At 38.9% G+C, this 17,489-nt stretch overlaps 1 protein-coding gene across 8 annotated transcripts in view; it reads left to right on the forward strand.

The window, feature by feature from the left end:
* The window catches only part of TRAPPC9 (trafficking protein particle complex subunit 9), a 444,584-nt gene that overhangs the window by 267,736 nt on the left and 159,359 nt on the right, over nt 1-17,489 (forward strand). The window contains exon 22 of one of the 8 annotated variants that reach the window (XM_068180257.1): nt 14,589-14,742. The exons of the other annotated variants lie outside the window; for them this stretch is intronic. Within the exon in view, the coding sequence (XP_068036358.1) occupies nt 14,589-14,617 (29 nt within the window). The 3' untranslated portion in view covers nt 14,618-14,742. Of the gene's footprint in view, nt 1-14,588; nt 14,743-17,489 lie in introns of those variants that run through there. 8 annotated transcript variants of the gene reach the window in all.

A 17,489-nucleotide genomic window follows, 5' to 3' on the forward strand; every position in this document is an offset into this window, starting at 1 on the left:
TGAGCGGAACGGGGTGAATGTTTTTCCTGAAAAGATTTCTTTAATTTAAAATTCTGAACAAAAATTTTCAGGCTAGATTTTCTAAGTATGGAAAAATACTAGCAGTTCTTTTTCCATTTGAAAAGCTTTTATCTTGCTGTCTGGGAAGGATGGGGCAGCCATGGCTTCTCTGGGCCAATGGTACCATGGCCTCACCATCCTCACAGTAAAGAATTTCTTCTTAAAACTTAATCTAACCCTGCCCTCTTTCAGGTTGACACCATTTCCCCTTGTCCTGTCACTCCACCCCTTGTCCCAAGTTCCTCTCCAGCTCTCCTGGAGCCCCTTTAGGCCCTGGAAGGGGGTCTCGGGTCTCCCTGGAGCTTCTCTTCTCCAGATGAGCACCCCCAGCTCTCCTAGCCTGGCTCCATAAGGAAGGTGCTCCAGCCCTGTGATCATTTCCATCTGAGTGGGGCTTTTTCCCCATAAGTCAGCATTAGCTGAAGTGATAAAAATTCATCTCAGTCTTCTGAGTAATAAATCAGGCATTTGAAGTGAAATATCTCTTCTCAGTAGACACCACATTTCATCTTACTGAGGCCTAGTATTAGATAAGTTTGTAGCATCACATCTGTGTAAATTCCATTCCAGCTACACTGACACCACAATGTGAATCCCACTCCCTTTTACTGATGTAAACAGAGCCTTTTTCTCAGCTCCCTTATGCAGCTCATTTACAATTTTAACCAAGGCATGTTGGGGGAGTTAAATTTTAGAGATAATGTTCGTGCAGTGTGTTATTTTTGTCTGAAACTACAGCTGTATGCATGACAATTTACACATGAATGTAAGGCATGAATCCTAATTAACTTCTACTCCAAACTGAACACAGTGCAGGGTGCAGCACTGGGGCAGTGAGCAAAGGGGAGAGGCAAAGCATATGGTGGCATTATGATAATAAAATAATCTGACAAAGGTCTACTTCCAGTATCCATTTGAGTTTCACTGTCCTGTGTTTCTAAACAGACCTGCCCCTTGGAGATGTCAATAACAACCAGAGTCTCGATGAGTCTTTGCCCTAGATCTGTTTCACAACCTGATCCTCCTCAGTCAGTTGCTTCCTGTCCTGACTTCCATTCTTGTTTCAAACAGTTTTCTTAATAGCTCAGCTAACTACAGATGCCAGCAATTGAAACTTACTAAATATTTTTTTTAAACATACCCCAGCATTTTCCCACCATCTGCTTTTAAACTGCCCATTTGTGGGGATTCTTTGCATAAATATTTTGTGGTTCATTTGATTCTCTGCATAATTAATTAATTGCTTCTCACTTACTTTTCTGCATAACTAATCTACTGCCACATAATTAACAAACTCTTTAATTCCTTATTAATTATTTGCTGTTCTTTTGAATATTTGAATTAATTGACTTTAAATTTGCCGCTGTGGTGATTTGACATCTAGCTAATTGTTTTGATTAATCAATTAATTAGCTGCTTAATCTCTGCTTAAAAGTATAACCCCATGACTGCCTTGCAAATGTTCCTAGCACCCTTCCCTGCTCTCTTCTCATTCAGTGCTGTCATCTCATCCACATCTTGATGCTCCAGTTATTGTCCAGACACATGGACCTTTTTAGTTTATGTGTGTTCCTCTGATAAAGCCATCTTTCTAGCCCCGGTGGTGCTCCTTATGTTGGGTCTTCCTCCAAATATGATTCTTTTCCATGTTGCACACTGCTATACACTGGAGCCTCCAGAAAGATTTGACTCTGCTTGGTTATGCCAAAAAGGGGAGAATAGAGGAAAAAAGACATTAAAGATATTGAGTTATGAACATCCATGAAATAAATGTGATACAAGAGCAGACTTTGAGAATTTTTGTTGCACACAGGATGAGGATGTTTATGATTCAATATAACTGCTGAAGAAATTTTTGGTAAATTGATGTGGCTGATAAAGTTCCTGAAACTTCATATTTATGTATAGCTCTTTCACTAGACCTCATTGAGGCTATTTTTTTCTGGTTCTTTATAGTAGAAAGGAACCTTTTCCTTCACACTTGGCTTTATTTATGTGCTAATCTTGGACTTAAGATTTCACATCTGGTTGCTGTAGAAACCACTGCTCTCTTTGAGAACAGGACTTTTAAAAGAGGTGTTGCCTGAACAAGTATTTTGATGTTATGAACAAGCCAACAAAAAAACTCATACATGACATGATGAAAACTCCTTCAAAATTGAATGTTTTATTTAAGTTTTCCGCAAGGTGTCAGCTGTTCTTTGAGGGTATTAAATTGTGGCCTCTTATGCAAGTGGAAGAGTGGGAAGGGAGGTGTTTTTATTAAACCTGGAATGTGAGATGTAGGGGGGGTACGTTAATTAGCATTACATTTAACAAGAGAATAACCAGGTGAGAATCCAAACAGGTTGGACTTTTTCTTATGTTTGATGAACACTGTCCAAATTTATTGCCTGATGTTGATCAATCTACAGATTTAATAGTGGGAGAAGTTGCCAGAAATAAAATACTTCTGGAGCACATGAAAATGTCTTATAATTTACCAAAGAAATTTCAAATGCATATGGTAGATTATGCTGTTATAATATGCGTGCAAAAATTTGCATGATATGTATGATATTTTTAAAGGGATTTTTCAGTGTGATTGGGTGCCTGCTGATATTAAACAGTGAAAGGTTGGAGGTGGTAGAGCACTTCCCAGGAGTTTTTGTTGTGGTGCTCCTCCTCCTCCTGCACATCACTAGCTTTGGTAGCTCCATCTCCATTCCATGGGGCTGGAAATGCCAACTGCATGTGAACAAACTACCTGCAGCTGACTAAATTTAGATGTCTTGCTCTTGAGCTGGATCCTACCCCCAGTCAGGATTTTGATTAAGCACTTTGGCAGGAAGGCACCAGCTGGCCCATGAAAAGTCACCTTTAGCAGTGGTCTCTGTGCCCAAACGTGTGGGACTCTCTCCTCTGCTTGAAAACACTGGAAAATATGCAGAAGCTGTTAATATTTCAGGGGAGTGGATGCAAGAGTCTGCTAATCTTGTTTTATCTCCAATTTCTCTGAAACTGATTATTGTGAAAAGATGCTTGGCAATATGCACAACCTTGTGTTTTTGCAGGAAGTGTAGAGGTGAAGAATTTAAAGTAATTTGCTTTTCTTTATTTACTTTAGGCAATTTGACTTGAGGCTTTTTCAGGACTGTTTTGCAACATATTGAGTTGAATTCATAAAGAATTTGAAACAAATGGATTCCCTGCACATGTAGTGAATAACAATGAAAAACTGTGGTTGAGGTTGTTGTTATTCCATATTCTGATGCTATGTGTGTGTGATACATCGAGTGTGCTACCAAGAATGGATCATCTCTAGTCCTGTGTGTACCCTATGAATATAAAAAAGTTAGATAACTCAATGGGCCCAAGCCCTAACAATATTCATGCTGCAGATATCCCTTTGCAAAAAAATCTAACCAAGCAACCAACCAACCAAACAAAAAAAAGAAAAAACCAACTTTGAGAAGAGGTGCAGTCAGTCTGAATAAAAAATGAGCTTTAAAAAAAAAAGAATTAAAATTGCAGGAGAGGTGTCATAATGTAAGAGAAAAATGTAAGGAAGTGATATAGATGGAAGTAATTACAATTTTTTTCATCTCTATGTATATACACACATTTACCCTTACCATCAGCATTTCTTACTAGTGGGAAAAAATATGTCAACAGCTCAGTGGTCTACAGGTATTATTAGAGAAGGTGAAATAGCTGAGCCTGCAGGAATATAGTTCCCATTCAGCTCTGTCTCATTGCAGTTTTATGTCAGTATAAATTCACTGATTCAGTGAAATTCAGCCCACACCTTGATTTCTGTGTCTAACTAAAGCTGTGCAAGCAGAAGGCTGAAAATTTCTCAGTTTCCTTTTTATTTACTGCTGATAAAGTATTATTCTAGGGTGGAACAGAGGATAATATGGTTATTCCTTTTAATATTTTATTTTGTTAATAACCAGAACTTCTTCCTTGGCTTCCTGTATGTTTAATAGCTCACTCTCAAATTAATGTTTACTTTCATATTAGTATATTTGTTTTGAATTTTAGTATTCCTTAGTCGTATCTTTCTAATGTAGAAGAAAAAACATAAAAACCTTGTAATCAATGACTTGTTTAAAAATCTGTCACGATTTTGAGATGTTGCTATTGATTCCATCAGCAGAGTTGAGAAATAGTACTTCAAGAAAAAATCTAAAACAATGGCTTCTCATGTACACAAACATGTTGAATACTGACTGATTTCTTTTTTTCCCTCCATGTTTACCTTTCTGTCTTCCTACCGGAAGCAAAAGTTTGTAACAATAGGCAAAATGGAAAACACACATTTCTCTTCTGGAAGGATTTGGTGTTCTTATGTGTGATTGAGTGGTTGCAATTGGCAAAAAGGGTGGAGACATAATACCAGAAACCACTGATCTATCAAGGGCCTGTGTTGTACTCAGCTTCAGTGGTCTGCTTTTTAATTGTGATATGTAATTTTTAAAATCTGAAAACTGTAAGAGAGGATGCAGTGTTTATACTGGAAGTATATCAGCCTCAGAATCAGATTGGCATTGTTTTAGAAAAACTTTAGAAAAGTAAGTGCTGAGTGAAAAATTGGCTTTCTTTACTGCTTGTTCTTCAATTAAGAATTTATTTAGAATTTCAATTTAATTGAAAATAAGATATTGAAGAAGCTCAGTTCTTAGCAATCTGGTATTTTAATTACCCAATATTAAATTGTGCTTAATTACAGAACAACACATAGAACTGTTTGACATGTGAATATAACATTACCAGAAGCTTGCTTTTAAACCAAAAAATCAAAAGCAGATGCTGAGACATTTAATAATGCTCAGACATTTAAAAAAACTGTCTTGAATGACAATGGGAAGTTTTCTTGGAATATTTGGAAATAATTTAGCTGTTATTATTCAATTTATGTAAGAAGTCAAATAGCAGATTTTTTGTATCTGGGTACATGCTGCAGTACTTTCAGAAAAAATAACAGAAGCCTGTCTTTGAATTTATATTAAAGTAGCCCAGTGTTGTCTTACAGCTTTCCAGAAATGAGGGAGTTGCCTGTACAGGCACAAATCAGGTAAAACTAAAACTTAAAAAAAAAAAAAATGTCTATATTGAAACACTGAGCTTAGTCTTAGAGGGTTTCTTTCGCCCAGCTCTTTGTGTGGAGCATCAGTTACCAAAATAAACACTTGCCTTTTCACTTGCTTAGAGATTACCTATTCCTCATGTTTCATTTGTATGCCAGGGGAAGTGATTGGTTTTTCAGACCTGTGGGGTAAACTGAAAAGTGCTCAGAGAAGCTGTGGCTGCCCCATCCCTGGAAGTGTCCAAGGCCAAGCTGGGCAGGGCTTGGAGCAACCTGGGGTAGTGGAAGGGGTCCCTGCCCATGGGAGGTCCCTTCCAACCCAAACCATTTTATCATTGTATGAAAACTACTGGAGCTCTCTCTTAATGATAATGTTCTGTAGGCTTGTGGTTCAAACATTGCAAAGTACAGCAGTTCTATGTAATGGAATTTGAGCCCTCACTGGATGGATGCAGCTAAATATCAGTAGTTTTTCCCCCTGTTTGAGGCACCTTGTCACTTCAGGTGCATCCTGGGCTGCCAGGTGCTTCGTCCTTCAATCCTCGAGTATAACACCCTGGCCCAGAGTCTGTAGTGCTAACTTGTTTCTGAGATTGCTGCATACAGAAAAGGACACAGCTTTTACTTTTATGCACATAAATAATATTTGTCAGAACTATCAGCCTGAAAGTTGTTGGGTTTAACATTTTCCATTAGGATGACCGGATTGATTCTTGCCTCTTTTCCAAGATTTTAGGTCTTTTCATGAGACTTCTTCCATCCTTGAACCACTTCTTGAACTGTGATGATTTTAAATGAAAAAGACACAGCAAAACTGCTGCTTTGCCAGTTCACTTATAAATATTCAGTCTGCTTTTTGTAGCTGTTATGTACAGTAGGACTGAAGTAAAGTACAAAAATTTAATGCTGTTAAGAGCTGTTCCTTTGCTTTGACTAATTTTGCTACCAATTTCCAATTATTTTTTACTCTCCTTCCAATAGATATCCTGGTTTTGGTCCCCAAAATATCTTCTAAGTTTCAATTGTCCAGTATTTTCTTCATAGACAAATTGACATTGCTGGTTAGTCTCCTGCTAGGTTTTGCATTTTAGTAACAGCCTGTCTCTGTGACTTCGACATTTCTACAGTGTTTTGTTCTATAATTGTGTTCCAGCAGAGCTGAAGAACATGAATGTCTTTATTTTAAGCTGTTAATTAGCAGTGGAAGGAGGAATGTGTAGTAAGCTTTACAAATTTAACATCTAATTTTAAAATGGTGAAGTTATGTTTAAGGTTCTGCAGAATATAGAAAAAGGAGCAATAGAAAGTTTTCATTTTTACCCTTTCTTCAGAAACCACATGCTGAGGAACAGGGAAGTATCTAAGGATAAATGGGAGAATGGGAAAACAAAGAACTCCAAAGCCTCATCAGGTTGGAATTCAATTTAAATTCCAACCTCATCAGGTTGGAATTTAATCTCTCAACCTGAGAGATGTTCCAAAAAGTGTTTTAAAAGTTCATTCAAAAAATAGCTTAAGATTTGTTGAGATCAACCACAGCCACATCTCTGGCAGCTTGCATTTGAGTGACAAATGACAATACAGAAGATCTTGAAATATTTAATAGTCTTAGTGTTTTGCATGTTAACACTTGCTTTTTTTAAAATTTCCTAAAAGTCAGTGAGTTGTCTTTTTGCTTCCAGCTCTGATGCTGACCCCCCTGATTGTCCCTTGGTTGGCTTTGTCAAGCTGTGTAATATTTGAAGATGACTATTGTAATTAAGGCTGCTGTTATTATATTTAGCTGATGCTTTGCCTTGATAGGAGGACCTGAGCTGAACCATCACATTCTTATTTTCCTCATTTTTCTTGTCTACTTTTACACCCCATATACCAGACTTCATGGCTTTCATACAGCCACTTAGCATCACTAGGTGTGATAACACAACAAACCAGAAGGAAAAGGATAGTGATAAAAATCCTTCCAACACTGTGAGCCAGGGGCCCTTCACAAAATCCTATTGCTTTTTGCAGGCAAATAAAGAAGAGATTCTATATACCAGCCTTTTCTAAAAGCTTCTATTTCTATTTCAAATTTCATCAAATACTAACTTTTTTGGATCAGTTTCAAATCCTGATGGCTTTAAAAAAGAAGTTCAGCTTGTTCATGTTTCATCATGTTCATGTTTTTGCCTCTGCTCTTCTCCTGCATGCAGTGTAGTACATTGGAACTGTATTTGTATTCAGGACCTCTTAATTTTCCTTCAATTTCATAAAGCTAAATAAAAGGACAGTTTTAATAACCTGGCTATACTGTCATTGCATTATGAGTAGTGCTTTATGCAGTTTTTTTCCATATCAGTATGAAAACAATGTTCTAGGCTTAGTGTGCTCATGGCAACAAGTTATGGTGAAAGCACCCAAAAAAGGAGAGACTTAGGAGCTGCTCTTTCATTTGGTGATGCAGTTTTATTTATCTCTCTGCTTTCTTTTTGCTGGTGGCCATTTGCTGTTCTGAACAGTTTTGAGAGCTGCTTCTTGTAACATTAAAAAACAAAAATCTTAGTCCTATATTTTAAATCTCATGTCCTTTGTAAGTTGAAGTGGTTTTGTTTGCACCAGGACATAAAGATTTTGCACAGCATGCGGGTGTCAAGTACCTGTGGGGTGAGGAACCAAAAAGCCTTTCCTTTACAATGGGATGTTGTGTTCCCAGACTGTCTTCTCACTGCTGGAGAAAACCCAGTTCTGATGGATCACCCAGAGCTCTTCCAGTGGTACTAAAGGCCACACTCAGACAGCACTTGTGGTTTGGAGATGGAAAAGGAGTTCTTGCCTGTGTGCTCTTGCTGATGCTGTGATTGAATCATTCCAGGAGAGTGAGGTGAATCAGCCTATGGTTCAACACCACTGTGGCCGGCATGGGTACTGGTGACAAGGTTAAAGATGACTTTGGGGCTCAGGCTGAGAGAGCTGGGAATGTCCAGCCTGGGGATGAGAAAGCTCTGGGGAGACCTTAGAGCCCCTTCCAGTGCATAAAGGGGTTCCAAGAGAGCTGGAGAGGAGTTTGGACAAGTGCATGAAATTACAGGGCAAGGGGGAATGGCTTCAAATGACAGAAGGAAGGTTTAGATGGGATATTGGGAAGAAATTCTTCCCTGTGAGGGTTGGGAGGCACTGGCACAGGCTGCCCAGAGAAACTGTGGATGCCCCATCCCTGGAGGTGTTCAAGGCCAGGTTGGATGGGGCTCTGAGCAGCCTGGTCTAGGGGAAGGTGTCCCTGGCCGTGGCAGGGGGGTGGGATGAGATGATATTTAAGGTCACTTCAATCCAAACCACTCTATTATTTTTGTTTATGTATTGGATTCCTGTCACTTTTTGGATGGTGGCCTTGACCTAAAGTATGAAATGAGTTGGTGACAACCCAATGTTGACCAGGAGGTTTCGTAAGAGCCCAAGTGAGTGCCTTGCTCTGCAGGGTGAAGGAGCAGGTGTTCTTCCATGGGAATCAAGCTCCCTGCCTCTATGGAGCTCTTTGCTCATACAAATCCTATAAATATATCCTGAAGAGGCAGTTTAACAACCTGAATGGGCATCTTGTATGCCATCTAGCAAAAATCATATCTAAAGATTTAAATTTCAGTATTTTTGATACTTCACTACTAAATAGCATTTTTCAATACGAAATATTTTTGAGATTCTGTGTAGCTCATGCGCACAATTTTTGGGATGCAGCTGCTGGGAAAATACTAAGCCAAAACTGAAAAAGTACATAGAGTTTGCACCAACATTTGGACTCAAAAACTGTCCCTTTATTACTCTGTTTTCCATAAGGAAGAGAGGGAACAAGATTTACTTTCAAGTGATTGGATGGATAGTTTTGGTACATATGCACCATAGTTCTTTTGAGAGCTATGTGATCATCCAAATGGTACAGAAAGATGGAAATTTTGTTTAACTCTCAGCAGGTGGGTGTGCAGTGCCCAAGAAAAGTAAATCACCTTGAAATCACAGAGTTAAGCAAGAGCAGTCAGCACACTGCTGTTATGGGCTGTACTCTCAAAAATGGGAAACAAGATGGTAGCTCTTCTTGCTTCAAAGCTGAGCCTCAAACTCCAAATGTCTCAAGGACTTTGTATGATTTTGTGTATCTTTTGTGTATCTTTTGTGTGCAAGGTACAGCCTTCAATATTCAGCTCCTAAACTAGAAAGAGGTTATAACGTCATGAAATGCCACAAAACTCAGGTTCTTCTTATGCTGTCACCTTCAAAAATTGAAGCAGACAGCATGAGGAAAGAAAGGGAAACAGGTTCAATTTATAATGTGGATAACCAATGTTTGCTTGGTCCTAGTCTGGAAAGATGGGAACGCTTGATTCTATTGTTGAGGCCTGTCTGAGCACTTTAGGATGAAGAGGATTCTCCTCCAAATTCTTTGGAATCACACAGGAATCCCCCATAGGTCTCTGTCTAAATCTGCAGAGCAATAAAAGACTAAATAACACTGCTGAAGAGGCCAGCAATTTTTTCCCACTTCTTCTCTTATAACATTGAACTGTTTCCATATTAATATATTTCAGAACCTGAAGATTACTTTTTTCCTTCTGTGTGTGTAGAGTGTGACTCAAGGGTTCTTCTGGTAGCTGTTGCAGGGTGCACCTACCCCAGCTATCAGCTGCTGTGTGGAGTTAAGAAAATGTGGTGCTTATACATGCCCACTATTAATGGTAAAACTAATCAAAAAAAGATTAGATAATCCAAATAGAAAAAAATTACGAAGTTCTATGTTCGTTCCTTTAGGATGGGTCCATATGGAAGGTCTGGCAAGATGAGCTTTGATATCTCTACTGCTTCCTCAGGACTCCATCCTTTGTGCAGTATATATAGGATATATAGAGAGTAGATAGCAGGATAAGGCTGATTTTTGTCCATGCAATAGCAGGGAAATAGTTCCGTGTCTTACCTAAACATAGAAATTCAAATTTCTTGTTCTTGTTTTCTGGATTTAATTCTCTCACAGTGTCTCTTTGCTGTTCAAAACTTCATCCTTTTCAGGAAAATCTGTGGGTCCTCCCAGGAGTGGGAATGCAGGAAAAAACTCCTTGCTCTGATGGTGCAGGGTGTCTCTGGAGATTCTGTTCTGGAGAGCCTGTTCCTCTTCCTTGACATACAGGGAGGCTCAATTCCTGGCACAGATCCTCGGGTGCATAATTATTCACATATAATGATTTCACTTGAGGATGTGTTTTATCTAACAAACTCAAACTGAAATGCATTTTATCACATCATTAAACCTTAAAGGATCAAAAAGTCTCAAAGCCAGCAAACCAGCCTTCTGACAGAAGTTAACTCTGCTCATTTTACAGCAAGCAGCAAGTTCCCCAGTGTTGAAATTTGCTTGCCTGAGGTCAAAGTGAATTGATAACAGATCTCAGACCAAGACCAAGAAACGGGGTTTCAAGTCTCTAATTATGAGCCAGAAAGGGAATAGTTGTCTTAAGTTGTTTCATTGCATTGCATCGTTGACCTGAACATAGTCAAGAAAAATCAATATTTTCCATAGAGTTCTGGAGTTGGCCTTGTGGGTGGATGAGGACAGCCTGCTTTATTTAATGAGGCTGATAGCATGAAGTAAATGCTGTCACAGAGTTTGTCACCACATATTGGAGGGAAAGCAATGATTTCTAAAGAGGCTGCTATTTGCACTTTTATTGATCTCTTGGTGGAGCCGTAGCTACTGGTCCTTTTGTAATGCCAGATTATTTTATCAGTGACACATCATGTGTTTCCTCCTCAGTCCATTTATATTCCCCTTAGGCTCTGGCAGAGCATGGCAAAGCAGCCTCAGTTTTCTGGCAGAAGGTGGCATTTTCTTTTGGAGTATTCACCCTCTATTTTCGCCATGCTAAACATTTCTAATAAATAGAATTTCTATAAAAATAAATAAGACCTGATGTAAGTCTGCTTATAAAGAGCCAGTGGGTTCTGACTGCAGGCTCTAAGGTTGTTACTTTATGTGCTGTGTCTTTCCAACATAAAAATAGGAGAGTCTCAATCTACCGTTCAGTGTAGCAAACACTTCTCAGGCACTCAAAGGCTCCCAATAAGTCACAAAAGGCTAAATAAGAGAATATCCATCATTGTTCTTGACAGCCATAAAAAACAATTTATGATGAGTTTTGGCTCATGAATTTAAACACCAGTGGAATTAAGAAAGCCTCTTACAGTGCTGCCAGAATGATGATTGCCAGTTGCAAATGACAGGGCTTTTTAGATCTGCTTGCTGTGTGCTGCGAAGTCACTTAGAGAAAGATTGACTTGATGGTGTATTTTAACGTTGTTAAACAGCTGCATGTATGGTATAATGAGTCCCTAACCTTGTTTGATCAAAGTGAATCAAGCAAACTTGTTAAAGTCCTTAAAGTCTCATAATTTATGAAGTTTAAAAATTATTTTAAAAATAGAGTCTAATTGAGGTACATATTGCCATTTCTGTTTCTTCATGCTCCACAAAGCCAATTAATTCTCTGAGCAAACCAAATGTGTGACAAGGAGGAATTGAGCACAGCTCAAGGGTACTCATATCTTTGAAGGTTTATTTTTGGATGGGATGCAGGCAAGAAACTTTTGAGCCTGTGAAATTCCAGAAGTGTCTTGGTGGCACAGAATGCCATCGATGTCTGAGCTCAGGGAGATGGATGGGATGGGGGCACTGTCTCAAATGGGTATTCAAGAGGTTGGGTGAGCTGGTGGAGGTCATTTGGTGGTGTGAGTTGACCAGGCAGATGTTGATGTTTGTAGGATCATCTATTGCAGCAAGCTCAGTTTTTTATCTGGAGTAGGCAAGCACAGAGTTTTCATGTGTGGCATCTCCTTTAAGGGGCTTGGAGAGATGCAAATCTTTTCTTAGAGTGCTTCCAGCTGCCACTGCACCACTAGAGGGAAAAGGAGGCTGGTCTAGGGAGATCCTGATCCAGATGGCTGGTGCAATTTTATGGCTCAGATTAGAGTGGTGCAAAAGGTTGTATTATCAGCAAGAACTTGCTACCTTAGAGACAAGTTTTTTAGCTTATCTTTAATATTCATAACTTCCAGATACTTAGATCAATCCTTCTAACTCAAAGAGAGATAAATAAAACATTTCAGCAGTGGCTTATTAGTGGCATGTGGCATCATCTTAATCCTTTATCTCCTTGGAGAATTAATGTTTAAAAAACAAAAGTCTCATAAAACATTAGGCTTGAACTCTGTAATTATCTAATAAATATTTGTTTTCAGTTCCTCTGTGTCTGTTACTTGCAGATGTTTGCATCTAAACCAGGAAAGTTGTCTATTTACAGCTCACAGGGTAATTTCTTTCGTACCTGGCACAAAGATTCTGGTCCTTGTGAGCAGAATAAAGCAACCAGTTGCCTCTCTACCCTCTGGTGCTCTTTAATCAATTTACCAACCTGTTTTCCAGCCAGGGTTTTCTTAGTACTACCAGTCTGATACTCTGAAGGTAGATATCTTGTTTTGCTGGTGTCTCTGTAAAATGCCTTGAGCACAAAGTCGTTATCTGAGAGCTACAAACTAAAATTGATCTGGTTTAGGCTTAGCATAATTTCCATGTCTGGGCTGACCCGAATGGTATTGTCCCACAGGTTTCTGAAAATGTCAAGAGCCAGAGGGGAGGTCCCAGTGAAATTGAAGTTCTTCCTTACCTCAGAGTAACTGAATTTTCAAGTCCCCAAGCCCTGTAAATAAAAGAGAAAAAATGGTAATAAGAAAGGGAATTAATAGGATAGTCTTTCACACGATTTATATAGCTTTCAAAAACTGTTGCATTGTTGTGTTTAAAAGTGCTGGTCTGTAGCACTTTCACACTAGGAAGATAAGATTAAAAACTTGAAGGGGCAGCTCTGGGAATTAGCAGCCAGAAGAGCTGATGGATTTGAAATGAAATAAAAGCTGCTATTGGGGAAAATTTATTTTGAAGCTAAAATAGTGCGTCTGCCAATAAAGTATTCAACAGACTCGAATGTTTACTTTAATATTGATGTCACATTTCCATTTAGTGGGCAAGTACTTCTTTTCAGCTACTGTTGTCATTATGGAAATCAGCTGAATGAATCTCTGCCATGTAATCCATTATGGAGTAAATTGGAATCTGAGGCAAAGTTCCTGTTGGGCAGATGTGAAATCCTGTTTGGATGGGTGTGTGAAGTTGTGTTATTTCAGCCCTCTGGAATACACTGCACTGGGATGGGAAAAAATTCAACCAGGAGTTAAAATGGTCTTTTAATTAGAAGGAAGAAAAATGAACAGGCACCAATGCATCTGCAGAGCATCTGTCTTTATTAAAGATTTCTCTTTCAGGGAAGCCATTTATTTTAAACTTCTAGAATTTATAATGAAATACATCTTTGCAGGGAGTTTTATTTAAGGGAAACAGGTTCTAATATCAGAGGTGGTATTTTCACCATTCATGGCTTAATTGTACTTTATTTCTGTATCTCTATGAACTCCTCTCCCTCCTCTCAAATGTGTCCATGTTTTCATGTATTCTGTGAAAATGGATAAATTTGTAGGCACATTCATAGAAGCGTGGCTTTATTCACAGTTTTATTGTGCAGTTCATGGATTGGTGATGAGATTTAGTAGATTGCTTGTGAAATAAGGTATTATTGGAGCATTCCATGTTTGTACGACTTTCCAGTTTTTCCCAGAAACCTTCCCTTTTGAGTATTTTTTTCCCTTTGCAAAATAATCCCAACTTTGGTACTTTATTTTGAGCATTCCCTGCATGAAAACTCATGTAAAAGGGGTCAGTGTTACTGAAATAAGGACATATTGCTTTTAAATGAATTTGTGTCTATTCGTTGGAAGTTTTCTTTTTTGCCTACAGTTTGCTGTAGGGAGCTTTTGCTACGGATTTCCATCTCCTGATATTGTTGAGGTGTATGTCTCAGATTTTTCTTCTCTTATGAGAGCTTTAGAAGTTCTCTGGGCAAACAAATTGATTGTTACACTGCAGTGTGGGAGAATTTTGTGTTGCATTTGTTTGAAAATGTTATTGCTCCTGGAGCTTCATGTTAAACTAGCAAACTTCTGTAGTCCCTGTTCTGTTTTCTGCTCCATTTGCATATATTTTTCCCTGACTCTACAGTAGTGCTAAAAGGAAGTTAATGAACAAAACATGAGAGTGCTGCAGGAATTAACAGTACTGTGAGTAGGAAATGCATATTCTTAGAAAAAGTTTGGTGTCAGCAGAATCCAGGATCACAGGATGAATTATTTCTTTTTATTTGTTCTCAGGCTATTTATCTACAGTATTTAGTACAAAGGGGAACAGAATAAAGTTTCTGCCAGAATTTCCAGGAAAAAAAAAGGGAAAAGACAAGTTTTATTTTTGCCTATTTAGAAACAAAGTGAAGCAAAAGCATGTAAAGAAGATTGGGCCTAAAGATTAAAAAAAAGTTTACCTGTTTTTTTCCAGGACATAGCTGCTATGCTGTTCAGTGGTAATTAGCCTAGTCAGACCATAAAAAACACTTAAAATTAGAAAGGAGCATTTGTAGGTATGTTTTACACCTGAAAGTTCCATAAGGTGCAGTGGATGATAAAAAATACATGCTTTGCAAAAATCTGTGTATCTGAGGATGAATTCCACCCATTGACAATGTTCCAACACAGAGATCAGCTGCATTTTGTGGCATGGGCTACAAAGATGATCAGGGAGTGATACAGAACCTTCACTATGGATTCAGGTTGTTCAGCCTGGAGAAGAAAAGGCTCCAGGAAGACCTTACAATTGCTTCCAGCGCCCAAAAGGAGCTCCACGAGAGCTGGAGAGGGACTTTGGATAAGGTCCTGGAGTGACAGAACAAGAGGGATGGCTTCAGACTAAAAGAGGAGAGGTTGAGATCAGATATTAAGGCGAAATTCTTTACTGAGAGGGTGATGAGGCCCTGGCACAGGTTGCCCAGAGAAGCTGTGGCTGCCCTATCCCTAGAAGTGTCCAAGGCCAGGCTGGATGAGGCTTGGAGCAACCTGGGACAGTGGAAGATGTCCCTGCCCATGGCAAGGGGCTGGAACTCAATGATCTTTAAGAGCCTTTCTGAATCCAAACCGTTCTTTGATTCTCACAGAAACACAACACACACAGAAACAGAAGGTCCTGTTGACCACAGCTGGTGTTTGGAATGTGTATTGAAATCACCAAATAATCACAGCATATGCTGGAGGAGGGAAATCACCCTCTCTCCCACCTTTCAAACACCTCCCCGGCACTGCAGATGCATCACCAAATGGAGCCTTCACATCAGTGCCAAAAATTAAGGACTGAATACAGCTCGTTGAAACTTCTTAAAAATGATCCTCAGAATCTTGAAATTAGAGTTTTAAATGTGGGACAAGCCTAGAGCCCCAAGGTGCCAGGCAAGGAGCCAAAGAGTTTTCATATGTACCTGTATGAAACAGCTCCTTTCTCTGCCCTGTTGGGGCTCATCACCTTTGTTAATAGGACAGTAAGACAGAGCTAATTAAGAGTTGTGTCTCTGTCTTTGCTGTGCTTTGATGTTGTTCCCATAAGTGGTGATGCCAAGGACTGTTTTGGTCCTGTGTCTTTTCCATCTGACGAGAAGCACCATAGCTGCACACCACCAATCATAGAATCATGGAATCATTTAAGTTGGAAAAGACCCTTGAGATCATTGAGTCCAACCACAAAATTGCCATATTGCTCATGTGTACTCCTACACAAGCTGGTGCTTTTCAAAACATGTTCACATGGCTAGTTAAAACCATTTAAAATATCCTTTCTACAGGCAAGTTTTCAGTCATTTTTGTGTATCAGCTAATCCTAAATAAAGCAATTTGTAGATGGCAGCATCCCCTGGAGCCTCCATTTCTATAGGCTATTTACTGGTTTTTTGGTAATCATGTACAATTTATTTCTGGTTTGATGTTTGTCTCAGTTTGGTGGTTTTTTTTTTTGTTTTTTTTTTTTTTTTTTTTTTTCCCAGTTGTAATATTGATGTTACTGTGTTATTTGGCTTTGCCTGAATGATTTTCAAGTATGGAAGGCAGCAATTCCATAAGTATGACACTACTGTGTTACTCATAAGGGCTCCACTAGTAGCATTGGATTTTTTAGGTTTACAAATAGATTAATGCAAATCAATTTTACCAATATTGTAGTGCTGAATTATGAATGGTAAAATCTTTTGTACTGTGAAGTTGCCCAGGGAGTTGAACAAAACTCACCCAAAACCCAACCCCATGCAGTTCTGTTCCTAAATTCATGTAGAAATTATGGTCAGTCCAGTGCCAAACAATATTTTGGGATTTGCTGGATGCTCAGCACTTCAGACTGTTAGGCAATTTATCTAATCCTTAATAATTAAACCAAAGCCTTTTCATTTTTCATTTGAATTTTATTTTTAAAATTGTGATTTTTTTTTAAAGTCAGGAATCCAAAACAAGACAGTTCAAAGGTCCTTAAACATCCAGAGAAGTGTGACTTTCTCCTCAAAATTTATCCAGGAACCTTTTCATGTGTTCCACTATTCAGCAAAGACTGAATGAAGTAAGTAGACTTTGTTTTAACTCCCCTGGGGACACAGGAGAGCTCCCAAGAGAAAATGAGGGTGTCTTTTCTGCACAGACATCTAACTATCCTCTACATTTTGCATCCAAGCCTTGAAAGTCATCATATCACCATGGTTTATGCCCTGTCTCTTATTATAGGAGCAGAACTTTTTACGTATGAAGGGAAGGGCAGAATTTGTTCTATAGTTTATGCAATCAGTTTGAAGTGTTTTGAAGTGCTTCAGAACCAGTTTCCAGTAAAAGTTCATATAAAATGTAAGAATTTGGGCATTAATTTATTTGTCAATGGCCTGAGAAGATGGTAAAGAAGAGTCCTTATCTGATGGCATGTACATCTGGAGGGGCAAGAGGAAAAATTGAATGTGTTGTACTGGGAAAAAAAAAAGCTTCTGAAGGCATGGAACAAGACTTGGAAGCCAGCAAAGTCTGAGCAGCAGATAAATGTAGAATGAAGCAAGGCTGGTATATAGAATATCCTGAGTTGGAAGGGACCCAAAGGGACCATTGAGTCCAACTCCTGCCCCTGCACAGGACACCCCAAAGTGTCACACCATGTGCCCAAGAGAGTTGTCCAAATGCTCCTTGAGCTCTGTCAGTCTTTGTGCTGTGACCACTACCCTGGGAAGCCTGTTCAATGCTCAGATATCATCTGGGTGAAGAACCTTTTCCTAATATCCAGCCTAAACATTTCCTCACACATCTTCTTGCTAAACATATTGTCATCGTCAAAAATCAGGATCAGTGGTGTGATGCCTTTCACACTGCTGTGGCACAGGCAGCTCTGAGT

This window comes from Anomalospiza imberbis, chromosome 1, assembly GCF_031753505.1.
Source record: "Anomalospiza imberbis isolate Cuckoo-Finch-1a 21T00152 chromosome 1, ASM3175350v1, whole genome shotgun sequence".
NCBI lineage: Eukaryota > Metazoa > Chordata > Aves > Passeriformes > Viduidae > Anomalospiza > Anomalospiza imberbis.